The sequence below is a fragment of the Miscanthus floridulus genome, chromosome 5 (genome assembly GCF_019320115.1).
Source record: "Miscanthus floridulus cultivar M001 chromosome 5, ASM1932011v1, whole genome shotgun sequence".
NCBI classification, from domain to species: domain Eukaryota; kingdom Viridiplantae; phylum Streptophyta; class Magnoliopsida; order Poales; family Poaceae; genus Miscanthus; species Miscanthus floridulus.
In genome coordinates, this window is record NC_089584.1 from 100022843 (window position 1) to 100039922 (window position 17080).

Consider the following 17080-nt stretch of genomic DNA (forward strand, 5'->3'; position numbering starts at 1 on the left):
TAGGGTTTTGGGGTTTCGGGAACTCCTCACCGAGGGGAAGAGGGTGCTGCTGCTAGTCCGCTCGACGGCGGCGCGCTCACCCACGTGGGGAGCGCGCGCACCGGCGAAGGGGCCGGCAACGGCGCCAGTCGCTCGGTCGCCGCCGCTGCTTGCTACACTGGCTGCTGCCTGCGCTGAGAAGAGAGCGGAGCGAGGCGAAGAGAGAGAGAACAATAGAAAATGAATTAGGGTTTACCCTGGGGCGCGCGGCGTCGGTTTATTCCGTCCGAAGTCGACGCGCGACCGTCCGATGCTAGATGAACGGTCGAGCGTGATCGGGCCAGTGATCGGCCCAGGCGAGCGTGTGCGGCCGCGCGGCTTTGGCGGCCCAGGCCCATGTTGCGGCCTGGGAAGCACAGCGCGCGCGCAAGCAGAGCTGGGCCGGGCCGAATTCATGGTCGGGCCGAAGGAACAGTAAAGAAATGCATATTTTTTGTTTTTTTTCCCAGTAAAAGTTTTATTTCCTAGAAATTGATTAATGGCTTAAAGAAAATAGAAAAAAAGAATTTTCCTGTGGGTAAAATTCACTAAATTGAATTATTTTTCGCTGCGTATTTAAATATGTTATTTTCATTATTAAATTCGAACCAACGGGAGAATTTAATTTTGAAGATGGATATGTTTTAATTGATTATAATATTGTTATTATTCTGACCAACGTTGATTAATGGCAATATTATAATAATTTTTGCCATGCATTAATTCTATTTCTGTCCAACGGTGATGTAGAATTAGTGTAGAGAACAATTGTATGTTTTAATTTTGACCAACGTTGAAACTAAGGCATGCAATTGTTATTGTTATTATTTATGTTCTCACTCTATTTGAATTGTGTTTTCAGACGTATACAACTTGATGAGTTATATCAAAGAAATCTCCACTCTCAAAGGTGATAACTATATTGAGTGGAAGAAAAAGATCAACCTGGCCTTCATCTTAGCTGAGGTGGACTGAGTAGTCACCACACCGTGTCCCACAGAGCCTGTGGCACCAGTAAGGAAGACAAACGAGGTTGATGCCGCTTGGGCAACCAGAGAGAGGGATTTTGCATCTTAAAGAATGTCCTATAACCTTGAGCATAGGAAGTGGGTCACTACCAACAAGAAGTGTTTTGCTGTGATAAAAAACATGATTGAGCTTGTAATTGTGGGCTCAATCCCAGAGTGTGACACCATCACCGAGTATCTCGAAAGAATAAAGAATTAGTTCACTAGCTCTTTAAAGACATATGCTACCCAATTGATAAAGTAGCTGGTGACAGAGTGGTACTCAGGTAATGGTGGCATACGAGAGCATATACTAAGGATGAGCAATTTGGCATTAGTGAGAAGGGATTTATTACAATGAAACCTTTTTATCCAGTCTTATGTAAGGATTCTTTCAGAATTATAATGGCATTAGTGGCACATTACGATTTATAATTACATCAGATGGATGTAAAGATGGCATTTCTCAACGGGGACTTGGAGGAAAGTGTTTACATGGCACAACCGAAAGGTTTTGTCATGGAAGGAAAAGAATGAATAGGATGCCACCTAAAGAAATCTATTTATGGATTAAAACAAGCTTCAAGACAGTGGTACTTGAAGTTTGATCAGACAATAAGGAATTTTGGGTTTAAAGAGAATGTAGAGGACAATTATGTCTATACAAAGTTTAAGAATGGGAAGTTCATCTTCCTTGTCCTGTATGTGGATGATATCTTACTTGCTAGTAGTGATGTCAGTCTACTACTAGAGACAAAGAAGTTTTTGTCCTTAAAATTTGATATGAAAGATCTTGGTGAAGCTTCGTTCATTCTAGGGATCGAGATTCACCGAGATAGAAGTAAAGGGGTATTAGGACTGTCATAAAAGGCATACATAGAGAAAATCTTAAAGAAATTCAGTATGCACAAATATAGTCCATCACCTGCTCCTATAGTCAAGGGCGACAGATATGGGGATTTTCAATGCCCTAGGAACCAATATGAGATCGATCAAATGAAAGTGGTTCCATATGTTTCAGCTATCGAAAGCTTGCAATATGCTCAAGTATGTACGCGCCCTGACTTGGCATTTGTTACCGGGTTACTTGGCAGATTCCAGAGCAATCCTGGAATAGAACAGTGGAAATTAATAAAGAAAGTCTTACGTTATTTGCAAGGAACAAAAGGCCTCATGATGACGTATAGAAGATCTAATTCACTCCATATAGTGGGGTATTCAGATTCTGATTATGCGGGAGATGATAGAAAATCTACGTCTGGATATGTATTCAGTCTCGCAGGGGGAGCTATTTCATGGAAAAGTTCAAAACAAACCGTCACTATATCATCCACAATGTATGCCAAGTTTGTAGCGTGTTATGAGGCAACGGGGCAGGTGAACTGGTGAAGGGTCGAGATGGCAGACTAGAGGGGGGTGAATAGTCCTTTCTAAAATTAATTGCGTCGGCTAACCGAAACAAGTACGGAATTAAGACTATCGGTCTAGCCAAGACTACACCCCTCTATCTATGTTCTCTAGCACCTTCCAAAGATACTAATTAAGCAACAAAGGTGCCGGGCTAAATAAAGCTCACATAACGAATCCTAGGAGCAAGGTCACACAAACCTATGCCACTAGTATTTCAAGCAATGAGGGAGCTCCTACACATACTAGTAAGCAAAAGCACAAAGCCAACTAAGCTCACTAGCAGTGCTCTATAACAAGGCAACCAATGCCAAATTAGAGAGCGTAAATACTTAGCTACACAAACTAAGCAAAGTGACTAACAAGGTTACACAAACCAAATTAGCCACGCAAGGGAGCTACTTCTATGCTACACAAGCAAGAAGGTAACTAGTGAGCTACACAAGCCAACTAATTACAAGAGCAACTACACAAGCACAATGTATATAAAAGTAATCACAAGCTTATGTAAGGGGATTGCAAACCAACAGGAAGAACTAGGTTGACACGGTGATTTTCTCCTGAGGTTCACGTGCTTGCCAACACACTACGTCCCCGTTGTGTCGACTGCTCACTTGGTGGTTCGGCGGCTAATTGGCATCACCCACCAAGCCCGCACGTCGGGCACCGCAAGAACCTACCCCGAAAGTGAGGGTAGCTCAATGACACGCTCAACTAGAGTTGCTCTTCGCGGCTCCCGCGGGGCGAGCACAATGCCCCTTACAAAGCACTTCTTCGGAGCGCCGCACAAGCTTCTTGCGGGCTTCGATGGAGACCACCATCAAGCCATCTAGGAGGTCGCAACCTCCAAGAGTAACAAGCACCACCGGCTTGCAATTCGATCACCTAGTACCACTTGATGCAACCTCACGATGCAATCGCACTAGAATCGCTCTCTCACACAATCGAATGATCACTATCAAGTGTATGTGAGATGGAGGGCTCCCAAGCACTACTACACAAGCCACCAAGGCTCTAGTGTGCTCAGCTTATGGCCAAAGGCCGACCACCATTTCTATTTATAGCCCCATGGGCTAAACTAGCCGTTACCCCTTCACTGGGCGTTTTTCGGGTCGACCGGACACGGCACCGGACACTGCACCGGACGCACCGATCGTGAATATCGAACGTGTCCGGTCGCTATACCAGACGTGTCCGGTAGCTGCCAGACAGCCACGTGTCCCACTGTTGCCTCCAACGGCTCTCTAACAAGACGACTGGACGCACAGTTCGAAATGACCGGACGCTCAGCCGCTGTGTCCGGTCGAGTCCAGTAAGCCTCCAGGGCCGATTAGACGCGTCAGTTAGAAACTGACTGAACGCTGAGTCTCAACGTCCAGTCGAGTACAGTAAGCACCCACGGATGACCGGACGCGCCCGGTCACACCGGACCGGACGCTGCCAGCGTTCGATCAACTGTTCCACCGAACACCGATTTTGTTGATTCACACCGGACGCGTCCGGTGTGGCGACCAGACGTGTCCGGTCGCTGAGTACGTCGCCAAATACCAGACGTGTCCGGTAGCTCTGTAACCAGCGCGACTAACTCATTTTCAACTCGATCTTCTTCATCCTTGCTCAAATGTGCCAACCACCAAGTGTATCACCTTGTGCACATGTGTTAGCATATTTTCACAAACATTTTCAAGAGTGTTAGCCACTCAACTTGCCATGCCACTCGATCCTAGCGACGATGCAAAGTTAGATCACTCGAGTAGCACTAGATGACCGATATGCAAACAAGTTTGCCCCTCTTGATAGTACGGCCATCTATCCTAAACTCGGTCATAAACTTCTCTACACACCTATGACCGGTGAAATAAAATGCCCTAGGTTGTACCTTTGCCTTACGCATTCCATTCCATCTCCTCCAATGTCGATGCAACACATGCACCAACACGATCAACAATGATATGATCCACTTCATATCATCACGTGATCATATTGGTTCATCGATCTTGACTTCACTTGCTTTTCACCGTTGCCTTCGTCCATCGGCGTCAAGTCTTGCTCAAGCTTCACCGCCACGCGATCCATCGCTCCAAAGCCTCCGACTTGCCCTTCACGCTTACAACTGGTCCATCAAGCCAAGTCATGTCTTGATCTTGTCCACCTTTGATCACATGACTCAATGTCATGTCTCATGTGCAATGAGCTCCTTCATCATCACATGTGTGAGCTTTGCAACATCTCTAAGCCATTTTCACCTTCATGGCATATGTTGCTCACACACATGTATCTATGGACTAATCACCTGTGTATCTCACATAAACACAATTAGTCCACCTAGGTTGTCACTCAATTACCAAAACCACACAAGGAGCTTTCAACTGGCTAAAGAAGTTCATACCTGGTTTGAAGGTGGTTGACGACATCTATAGACCACTTAAGTTATATTGCGATAATATTTCAGCAGTACAGTATGCTCGCAACAATAAGTCAAGTGGTGCTGCCAAACACATTGACATAAAGTATTATGTTGTGAAAGATAAAGTCCGGGATCATGTTATAAGTCTTGAGCATATAAGAACAGAAAAGATGCTCGTGGATCCGCATACAAAAGGCTTACCACCCAACGTGTTCAGAGAACATGTAGCCGGTATGGGTTTAAGGGAAAGCCTATAATTCCTAGACAAAAAAGGCTCAAAGATAAGTATCTATTTCAGAACAGAGTAGTGTGTTGTAGCTGTTAAATCTATCGGCAATAGACCGTGACGATGAGACATGCTCTATGCGCTAATCTGTAATGGAATGAACAAAAGTAAATGATATGAAAGTGAAAGATGGAAAGAGATTAAGGGGGAGATTGTTAGATTGATCTCTAACCTAACTGGACCGAACGCCCCAGTTGGGCCTTTGATTCGCGCCCTGATCGGGGGCGCCCAGCCCGTCATGGCTGGAGGGCCCCTGTCACCCTGCGCTATAAAAAGAGGTGGGGCCGGCGGCTCTTATCACGAGGTTGACCTGAGCCGAGCTCCCCACCGACATCTAAACCCTAATCCGATCAGAGAGGGGCGTAGCCAGTGATGGGAAGCCACCAGCAGCGCCGCCCGCTCCATCGACGTCGACGTCTTCACCGCCCTCTTCACTGCCCGTCGCTGCCCGTGCGCAGACATCACCAACGAACCTGATGGCGTCCGCTGAACCTTCCCTCTCTGCGGTGTCAGGTTCAGCACCCTCTCCCTGCCATCCCTGTCTCTCTAGTTCTACATGCATTAGGATGTACTACGTTCTTTATCCCGTATAGAACCACTGTACCCGGCTAGATTTATGGTCCCAGTGATACAACAGTTCTAACATCATGTATTCGACGAAATGCGTCTCCGGCGAAGCGAGTAGTTGCATCCTCTCCTTGGATTTGAAAAATGTCTACACTATATATGCATCCTTTTTCTATCTAGTTAATTACTAATTTGAGTAGTCTTGATTGCTTTAGAGTCTTATATTTTTTCCACTGAAAATATGGAATGAAAATGAAATTTGGACCATGTCATATATAGTTGTTCGTTGCATATATACATATTGCTGTTTGTTACTACAGTTGAAAACCATGTTTAACTTTAGGGGCACAGATACTGACTTTCGTATTATCGAAAGCACAGCTTCATGTTTTCACCATGGTTTGAACTTGAGGCCCCCCTAGACATTTATCCTGGATCCGCCACTACTCATTAGCAATGCGCTTTTGCATTTGAGTTCAATAGAGAATATATACTGTTGAGGCTTGTTTTTATATTTTTATATGGTTTATTATTCACTTAGTGACGCATTTGAATATGGTCCCTTCACTTACCACATAATTTTAGTTTTGACTTCTAAAATTAAGAACAATTGAATTCTGACCAAATAGTACTTGGATAAATGCACAAACGATATAAAGATACATCATTCTATTCAGATTTCGAGCGGAGCTCTACTAGGGAAGCATAGGCTCCACCGTTGATGCGCATCAGGGCTTCATGTCTTCCTTTCTCTACAATCTTGCCTTCCTTGAGGACAGCAATCATGTCAGCCCCTTTGATCGTGGAGAGGCGGTGTGCTACCACAATGGTGGTGCGGCTGACCATGACTCGGTCCAATGCGTCTTGAACAATGCGCTCTGATTCAGCATCGAGGGCACTGGTTGCCTCATCAAGGAGTAGTATCTTTGGATCCTTGATTATGGCCCTTGCAATAGCTACCCGTTGTTTCTGGCCACCAGACAGCTGAATTCCTTTCTCGCCTACCACAGTGTCATATCCTTCAGGCAGGCTTGATATGAACTCATGGGCATTGGCTGCCTTGGCTGCAGCCATGACCTCTTCCTCTGTTACATCACCATGTTTCCCATATGTTATGTTGGCATGAATTGTGTCATTGAACAGCAGTGGCTCCTGGCCTACTAGCCCCATTTGATCCCTTAGCCAGCTTACTTTTAAGCTCTTAATTTCAACGCCATCTAGTGTAATTCTACCGGAATCAGGATCATAGAAACGCTCCAGTAAAGCAATTATTGTGGACTTGCCACTACCGCTCTCTCCAACAAGTGCCACTGTCTGCAAAAGGAAGGAAAATATTGCATTACAACTGTTCCAGTGCTGGGGTAACGCTAGGTGTGAAATAAAGAACCTGAAAGTTGCATATATTACGTCACTAGAACTAGATAGATTGCATCCAATTATTTGGGGCAATACTACTTCAAGGAAATGAACAGGGGACTATGAGTGGTTGCAAGTTCAACTATACCTTTCCGGAAGAAATCTGCAAGGTAAAGTCACTGAATATCTGGACATCAGGGCGTGAAGGGTATTTGAAACTGACATTGTTGAAATTGATGTTGCCAGTGACATTCTCCAGTGTCATCCCATCGTCACTGCTTGAGTCAGTTTTTGACTTCCTATCCAGAATACTGAAAATGGAAATAGCTGAATCCCTTGCCTTGGTTGCATCTGAGGCCAGTGCACTCGCCTGTGAAACCCCAACAGCTGCCAAAACCAAGGCAAAGAAAACCTGGAAAACATCATCAGTGTGTGAATAATTTATAATAGCAATATTTTTTGCACCAAATGGTGACTTGAAATTAGTAGAATTTTTACCCTAAAAACATCTGGGAATGTAGTTTTTCCTTGACGTACAAATTGTGCACCAACATAGAAACAAAGGCCATACGTGAAATACAAAATTAAGAACGAGAAGCCATAGCCAAGTCCTCCAACAATTCCACTTCGAATTCCCTGTTTCCTAAGAGCTTCACATTTCTCATTGTATGTTGTGACTACTCTTTTCTCGGCACAGAAAGATGCTACAGTTCTGATACTACCGACAGCATCTGTTGCAACTTGACTTGCATCTTCATACATCTCCTGCATAATAAGATCACATTGTCATGATAGGCAACTCAAGTATCATTAGGAAATATAATACTCGATAAAACAGAAAATTATTTCTACAGTTGTCATTCATCACCTTAGCATCTTCACTAAACCCCTTCAAGAACTTCACTTGAGCATAACCCTGTGCACCCACCAAAGGAATCACACATGTGATGATCAGTGCAAGCCTCCAGTCTGCCGCAAAAGCTATGACAAATCCAGTTGTTAATGAAGCTATAGACTGCACTATAAGGGCCAAGTTATCTCCTGCTAAGCGCCGGACATTTAATGCATCAACTGAGAGCCTTGTACCAAGTGCCCCACTGCAATTGATAAACATTAGTATTGGTGTAGACTATATTGCTTTAGAAAAGATAAGAATAAAAATCAAATGTTAAAATACCTGGAATTTGAGGCATTATCAAACCAAGCAACTTCTTGGTGCACAATGCTTTGAAATGACAAAGTACGAATACGCTCTATAAGCTTTCCTCCAGCAACCGCGAACAAAAAATATTCTGCTGGAATTGAAATCAAACTTGCAACTCCCAGAACGACAGATATCAATGCCCAAAAGCTAGTATCCTTTCTGAGCTTATCTGGTGGTTCATAGAACGATTTTATAACACCAGACATTAATATACCGAATAATGGGAAAATAACTCCATGCACTGTTGCTGCTATAGAGCCTAACAGAAGAATTGGCACTTCTGGCACATTAAGCTTAAAAAGACGCCCAATTGGTGCTTTCTTAAGCACCACAACATCAGAGAGCTCTTCTGTTTTCTGTTCACCTGTGATCTGATCTTCATGCAACTCAACTGACAATCCTATGGGGTTCTTGAAGGAATATCTGTAGCTATTACCAAAAGAATCTTTATTGATTGACCGTCTAAGTGACAAACTGGTGCTTTTTGATCTAGAATCTGACACCCCAGAGTCTGCTATTTTATTCCTTCCATCGGCATGAGTCTCTTGTAACCTTATAAGCTGGGAGTAAGCCCCATTAGGATCCTTCACCAGTGCGTCATGAGGACCTGAAGATATAATATGTTTGTGAGACAAATGAATTATCTGAAATTGAGAAAGGAGACGTTCAGAAAGAAAAATAGTAATTACAAGAACCAAACCTTGTTCAACTATTTTCCCATGTCGAACGACAGTTATGCAGTCAACATTCCTTACGGTGCTCAGACGATGAGCAACAACGAGTGTGGTTCTTTCCACCATTATCCTATTCAGTGCCTCTTGAACTATCCGCTCAGATTCCATGTCCAGTGCACTTGTTGCTTCATCAAGCAATAGTATTTTTGGATCTTTAAGGATGGCTCTTGCAATTGCAATCCTTTGCTTTTGTCCTCCAGAAAGCTGTGCACCACGTTGCCCAACCAATGTATCGTAGCCCTGGTATGCCATGAAAACATCGTTAGCTGCTTATTACCATAACTTAAAGTGTCAAGAAATTATTGAAAATATTCATAAAAAAATCTCCCGTACATTTGGTAACTTATCAACGAAATTTGCTGCATTTGCAAGCTCAGCTGCTCTCTTGATCTCTTCAAGTGTCGCGTCTTCTTTACCATACATTATGTTATCTTTAATGGAGGTCATGAAGAGCAATGGTTCTTGACTGACGAGACCGATCTTTTCTCTTATCCAACTAAGCCTTAGATTCTTGATATTAATGCCGTCTATCAAAACTTCACCAGCCTGTGGATCGTAGAATCGTTCAACTAGGCTGATGACAGTTGACTTGCCACTTCCACTCTCTCCAACTATGGCCATTGTGGTCCCACTGGCTACTTGCAATGACAATCCATCTAATATCAATTGATCAGGTCTTGCAGGGTAGCGAAAGTGAACATCTTTTAGTTCAACATCACCCTTCATATCTTCTAAAACCACACCACTGGTATCACCTGAATCTATCACTGGCTTCCTCTCAATTGTTTCAAACAATCTGTATGCTGCAGATTGACCCTCCGCAATTGCAGAAACAGAGGGTGTTGCATTACCTAAAGAACTGTTGCAAGAATTTAATTGTGGAATGTTCATGGCTTATTATACAATATACAATGATCAACTTAAATTAAATGTATCTCGGTATGTGTGCATTCTTGAGGATATCATGAAAGTAGAATTTGCGTGAAGAATTAAGTACAGATCTAGTTGTTTGTGTTCGTTATGTTAGGGTTTCAGACACTCACGTTGCGCCGGTTAACACTGCGAACAAAACTGTGATAATTTTCCCACCAGTGTAGCCTTTGTCAATAATTAGCTTTCCACCGTACCAAAAAGCTAGGCCATAGCTAGAGAACAAGATGCAGAAGACAGATCCCATGCCAAAACCATTGATAAGGCCTTCCAAAATATCAGTCCTGTATGCTTTCTTTATGAATTTTTTGTACATTGCAATGGCTTTGTTCTCTCCGTTGAAGGAAACTACCTATTAAAACAAGACAACTTACTAACTTAATTTCTTGGAAAGTAACTGATATACTTTGAAGTAGTTGGAATAATTTGGACTCACTGTTCGTATAGCCCCGATGGTCTGTTCAACTAAGTCCCCAGCATCTCCGTAGGATGTCAGTTTCTTGCTGGAAACCTTTGTTAGAAACTGAGCAGAAACTGCACCGGCGATAGCAATTAGTGGTAGTGATGTTAGCATGACAAGGGTGAGGAGCCAGCCTCTTGTGAATGCTATTACAAAACCACCAAAAAAGGCAGAAGAGAGTTGTACAAGCTTTCCTGCCTGTAAATGATGAGTTAATTTATTCATGAATAGAAGCATCGGTAGCACAAGGTGAGACTTTTTTTTGTGAGACTTGATGCAGAGTATGAAAATAGACTGTTAGCTAACACAACAAAAACTAATGTCCTTCGTCCATTTTTGATAAAATTGTAACATACATAATAAAATTGGCTGCTGCATCTCATGCTTTTGCAGATCTGGGCATTTTTGTTTGCAATATGTGATGGGGAAATAGATGTCATGTAATACCTTCTCTCCAAGGGCATCCTGGATCACAAGGGTATCGCTGGACATCCTAGAAACTGCTTGGCCTGTTGTCAACTCTGTATCGAAGAATGCAATGTCTTGTCTCAGGACTGCATTAAGGTATAAGGAACGGATTCGAGCTGACTGCCTTTGTCCTGCCATTGTCCAACATGACACCTCTGGGACAAGCGAAAATTGAGCCTTTTAATTCAACATTAAGCATGAATATATTTGAATGTTGTAAAGTTAAGTTTCATTTACAAATGTTATATACTCCCTCCGTTCAGAAGATGTTTTGGTTTCTCTAGATCCATTGTTTTAACTATGTATCTAGATACAGTGCGTATCTAGGTGCATAAGAAAAAACATGTACTGTATCTAGAAAGCCAAAATATCTTGCAATTTGGAATGGAGGGAGTATTTCATATGAATAATTCTTACTGTTCTATTGTTCATATGACTACTCTTTCCATGCAGCATTCATTTCCCCACATTTGTAGTTTCAGTGACAAAGCTTTGAGTGAATCCGAAAACAGAGTAAAAACTCCACTTACGAAGGAATGAAACAACAGCTGCTCCAATGCCCAAATATACGAAATCCAGAACAACCTGAAGAAAAATTAGTGTTAGATTTGGTTGATCGTCAATGGCCTTTTCAAAATAACGAGTGTTCATCAGTGGTCTTCCCAAAAAAAAGGATTTCGGCGGTTCAGGCTGACGTGTGAGCGTGACTCCCCGGTGCAGAACAGAGTCGCAGAGGTGCACTCACCTTGCTGACGCTGCGGAGGATGCTCTGCGTGGTGCTGTCGCCGAAGGAGTCGATGACTTTGCCGAATAGGAGGGTCACGAGTGGCTCCGCCACGCCGTTGCCCACGGCCGCCACCGTGCCCACCACCATCAGCAGCACGTCCAGGCGGTCCGCGTACCTGAACATGCCGAGCAGCGACACCTTCTTCACCTGGGCCGCATCCTTCTTCTCCTCCCCGTCTCTGCCATTCTGATCACCGGCTCTGCTAGCCGTCGCGTCCATGAAGCTCAGCTTGCTGGTGCGCGCGTGCTGAAATCTCTGTGCGCGCGCTTGTGGAGTACACAAATACTGAACAGGTTCAGTGCTCTCCAGCGGTCCAGCCACGGCGTAGTGGGGGGCGCTATATATGCGCATTAGTTTTGGTGCGAGGGTGCAGGCGCTCGATTTGTCGCCGGTGATGAGGGCCCGGAAGCGACCCGGAACGATCATCGATCACGGATAGATAGCGACGGAGGAAAAACACAGACCGGTCATACAGGTCAGGCAACAGGCATAGGCAAGGTGCGGTTTGTTTGCGAGAAGCATCAGTATCAATTCCACAACACAGGCGCAAGCTGCAAACTAGAATAGTGCTTCTTTCTTCTGAGGTTTCGGCTGACGTGTGGTAATAACTTGTTGCTTCCTTTTTGTCATGAACTCACATGATACTTTCTTTGTTTGTATACACAGTCAGAGTCAGCTTAGACGAAGACACGGTGGTAGAAACGTTATTTGGAGAGAGTTCACTGGGGAACATATTAGGTACGGACGTACGGTGAAGTTATGCGATCATCCGCATCTTTCCGAGAAGGTGCAGCGTTGCATGTCGGCCCGGCCGTCGGGGTTTACCGATCTACCGGCCTGCGTGACTTTTGGACTTGTGGTATACAAGCTAATTCCTGTTACAACCACATCGCAATTCCCATTCTGACTTTACATGACTTACGCTGAACAAATTTTTTTTTTGGTATATAGAAGAGAACTGAATGTAGCCATGTAGGCTGATTATGTGAAATTAAATAATGGATTAAGAGCTGATAACCCCACCCGTGCATATTCTTTCTTTCAATAAAGTTCATCTTGGAGAATAATAGAGAATCACTTTATAAGTTACAAAATCACTTCTCAGGAAATTACCAGAAACAAGAGAAGTTCTATCAAATTGTCCGCTAGGATCCCAACTACAACAAATTGGCCTATCATCATTTGCTTAAAATTTTAGTTTACTTTATTAGTTTCATCCTAAGTCAAACTTATTTCGATAATGATACGTCATGGGTGTCTGTCCCATTCGGACGAACCGCTCCAAGCACCCCTCCCACGTCGCCCACGCTGCTGGGCCGTGCGCCCCACGTCATTGCTTGCTCCCGCCCGCGCCCTCATCCACCTCGCCCGTCGCGGAAGGGGAGGTGGTGGAGGCCTGTGCCTGCACCTGCGCCCCCATCCACCTCACGCCATCGGCAGGAGAGAGAGGCCTGCGCCACCATAGTTCCCCACTAGGTAAGCCGTGACCCTCGGCGATACTGCGTTTCAAGTGTTTTAGATGTTTTCAGACATGTTGTAAGCCTATGTTTTAAGTGTTTCAATTGTTTCAGACATATGTTTCAAGTGTTTCATCTGGATGTTGCATATGTTGCTACACGCATGTTTCAAACATATGTTTCAAATGTTTCAGATGTTTTTAGATTTATGTTGCAAGTGTTTCATCTGGATGTTGCAAAAGTAGACCTGGATGTTGCATATGTTGCTATGGTATATGTTTTCAGACATCTGTTGTAAGTGTTTCATCTGGATGTTGCATATGTTACAAATGACTATGTGGTAAGTGTATGTTCCGAATGTTCCATCGGTAGGGATGAAAACGGATCAGATACGGACGGATATCACCGACATTACATTTGTTTTTATATTTCTGTCCGGATTCGGATTCGAATATGGATAGTGTCAACTATGTCGGATAGGATACGATTGGATATCGACATCATAAATATGCGATTTGAGTATTTGGATACGGATACAGTATCGGATGTTGGATATCTGGACTCGGATACGGACAAATCTCAACCCCTCTAAACAGATTCGGTTTCGAATACGGTCGGAAAATATCCGTACCGTTTTCATCCCTATCCATCGGTTTAAGACGTGTGTTGCAGTGGCTTTACTTGAGTGTTGCAAAAGTAGATCGTAGGTGTGGAGGAAGTCTAAGCGCTCGGTGGTCTAGCCGCCGCTGCTCCCTGGTGTGGAGAAGATGGAGGCCGCGGACACGAGAGCAACGGGGACAAGATGTCACGGCGGATCAGCCGGGATATGGAGCGAGATGGGTGCAGGTGCGGTGCATCTGGCGGGATGGGACGCGGGCCTCCATGCTGCGTGCGTCGGTCGTAGGCGCGGGAAGCTCCGGACAGACGGACGCTGCCTCCGAAGCGGGGATGGGCGCGGGGCGTGCGTCAGGCTCAGGTCTGAGCGTGCGTCGAATGCGGGCGCAGGAGCAGCGTCCGGATGAACGCCGCGTTCGATGTCCGGGCGCGCTAGTCACAGCTCTAACCAATTGAATACTTGAGTTCTTTGGGATTCCATCACCCCGGTCTATAGGCGAACTTATTTAATGTCCGGTGAACATTGATGTCCGTTCGCCTGTGGTGCCTGGGCTGGGGCTTGCCAGCTCACTCCACTTGGCACTGTTCACATGAACATGTTTTTTCAGCGGAACAATATTTTTTCTCTGCACAACCCCGCTGGATTGTACTTGGCGGTTAATGATTCACGCACGGCCATTGACCCCGCGGGTAACTAAAAAAATCAAAACAAAACGGTGAGCATCGATGCTCAAGCCGCCTGTGAGCCGTACGTGGCCCACTACCGGCACGACTGGATGCCCACGCGCCGAGATAGAGGGAGAGAAGTGTTGTACCTACCTCCACGCGCCGCGCCGCCGTGGATCCCCGCCGGAGCAGGTGCCGCCGCCATGGATCTGGCCCCAGCCGTCGTGGATCTGGCCCCAGTCACCGATGTCGTCGTGGATGCCCTAGCCGCCGCCGCGAGGAGGGAGGGGGAAGGCCGCCGTCGTGGATCCGCGCCGTGTCGATCCACGCCATGGAGAGGGAGGGAGGAAGGCCGCCGCCGTGGTGAGGTCAGATCTGTCGGGGACGTCGTGGTAGACGCCGCCGCCACCTTGCTGTGGCGGTCCTTGCCGCCGGGAGATGCAGGTCGCGCCTCCTCTAGAAGCAGCTCACCGGCTTGAGGGGAGGGGGCATCCCGTGGCCGCTCGTGGAGGTGCAGCTCGCCGTCAGCCTTCGTGGAGAGCTCACCGGTGCGGCCGCGTCGGAGGGAGCAGGGCAGGCGGGGACGGCACGCCGGTGGGGGCCGTCGCGCCGGGGGCAGGGCCGGCCGCCACGCTGGTGCTGGCCTTTGCGTCAGAGGCAGAGAGTGGGGAGGAAGAGAGGCCGTCGGGGCGGCCTGACCTGGAGCGCGTGGGGAGGAAGAGTGTGGGGAGGAAGAGAGGCCGACTGCGCCTAAGTATACCTATATATACGTGTAGACGAATATCGGGCCATCCTTTTCCGTGGCGGGCTTTTAACGTTGTCCGCCATGGTAAATTGATTTACCATGGCGGACACCTTACGATGTCCGCCACGGTAAATAGGGTATTTACCATGGCGGACATCTTAATATGTCCGCCACGGTAAATCGATTTACCGTGGCGGACACCTTACGATGTCCGCCACGGTAAATAGGGTATTTACCGTGGCGGACATATTAAGATGCCCGCCACGGTAAATCGATTTACCGTGGCGGGCAAAAGTGCCCGCTGCGGTAAATAAAAAATGCCCGCCGCGGTAAATCGTGGGATTTACCGCAGCGGGCAAAAATAGGTGCCCGCCATGGAGTGCAAAAGTGCAGCGCTGCGCATATTCGTTTGTGTAGTAGTGGGTGCGTCAACGACATCACACGACATCACGAATCAAGTGGGTTTGGACTGTTGGTGATTGGTTTTCACTGTGCCTTCATCTCCAAGAAGCTGTCCTGTAGTACCAAGCGGTAGACTGGTAGTACTTGTCAACCTTTGGCTACCCCCGAGAGGAGAAATCCAAGAACGGGGGACGGGTTGGTGGAGCCTTTCTTTGACTTCTCTGTTCCCTTTGGTGGACACGGACGGATGGACAGGAGCAAAGCAATTTGACGTTTATTGCATGCCAAGCATGCGCTAGTGAAAGGATCTAAATAATGTCTAGAGAAAGGGTGAATAGACGTATCTAAAAATTTCTACACAATCTCAAAGTCAAATGTCAGTAACAGTCAAAAGTCCTGACAGTTTGGGCTGGAACTTCCAATAGCCGGAAGTTCCGACGCAAATAGCCGGGAGTTCCGGCACCTACGTGAAATTCGCTACAAGTGCGGAAATGAACTTTGAGTGCGAGATATCTTACAATCCCACTTCCAAGTGGTTAGGTAGACACGTAGGATCACTCTCTTGACGCCAAAACGCTCCCACTCGGTAGATCGAGTCCACTCCGTAGATCGAGTCCAAACCTTAACCGCGTGTTTAGTTCCCATCCAAATTTCCTCCCAAAAAAGTGCTACAGTAACTATCATCGAATTACTACGATACGTGCATGGAGCATTAAATGTAGACGAAAAAAAACTAATTGGACAGTTTGGTTGGAAATTACGAGACGAACGTTTTGAGCTTAATTAGTCCATGATTAAACACTAATTACCAAATAAAAACGAAAGTGCTACAATAGCCCAAAATCCAAACTTCACGCAACTAAACACGCGCTAAGAAGAGAGTTAGGGAGAAAGAGGAAACTAACAAGAACAAATATGATAGCCTATAGGCAAGGCACGGTTTGTTTTGCGAGAAGCATCAGTATCAATTCCGCAACGCAGGATCCACAAACCTGCAAACTAGATCGTGCTTCCTTCTTTCTTCTGCAGTTTCAGGCTTTCAGATCAGAATCACCCGAGCATAATCTCTTTTCCCCCCCAATAAAATTCATCTTGAGATTACAGAATCACTTCTCTTAGAAAATTAATTTCTATGTAGAATTAGAACATAAAGAGGAGCTCTGTCAAATTAATCCTACTAACTCTCGGAGGCGGGCCGTGAGCGCCAAGCCCTGTACAGTAGCACTGCTATCCCCCATAGGCATTTATTTTAGATGAAACTAGTACTTTTTTTTCTTTCTAAAATTCTCTACTTGTTTATGGTCTATATATAGGTATTTGGAATTGGTTTATTTATGTTCCTACTGCTTTTATTGCTCGTTGTCACACTTTTTATTTATTTAAAACAAGTAAGATCTAAACAATTTTAAATATAACATCAACATATATATATATATACCATTTTTAGAAGAAAAAATGAACTAGTTTCATATTTTTATAATTTAAAATAAATTAATTACAAACTTCTAGAGATCAAACCGGATTTTTATTATTATTAGAAAATAGAAAACCGCTTTTGAAACCG

General features: G+C 45.2%; 1 protein-coding gene across 2 annotated transcripts; it reads right to left on the bottom strand.

Annotated features, from left to right (window-relative positions):
* Positions 1-6307: 6307 nt before the first annotated feature.
* Positions 6308-12003, bottom strand: LOC136450320 (ABC transporter B family member 11-like). Of its 2 annotated transcripts, none has more exons than XM_066450719.1 (12): positions 11590-12003; positions 11375-11429; positions 10824-10999; positions 10353-10574; positions 10030-10268; positions 9320-9845; positions 8953-9226; positions 8226-8859; positions 7917-8145; positions 7547-7813; positions 7197-7460; positions 6308-7006 (listed from the first exon to the last, which is right to left on the bottom strand). In XM_066450719.1, the coding sequence occupies exons 1-12, from the start codon at positions 11980-11982 to the stop codon at positions 6362-6364; spliced, it is 3924 nt and encodes a 1307-aa protein (XP_066306816.1). In that variant the 5' UTR covers positions 11983-12003; the 3' UTR covers positions 6308-6361. The 2 variants fall into 2 exon arrangements, 1 of the variants encoding a protein (XP_066306816.1); XR_010758310.1 differs by having other exon boundaries at positions 6868-7006; positions 7197-7435.
* Positions 12004-17080: the final 5077 nt, after the last annotated feature.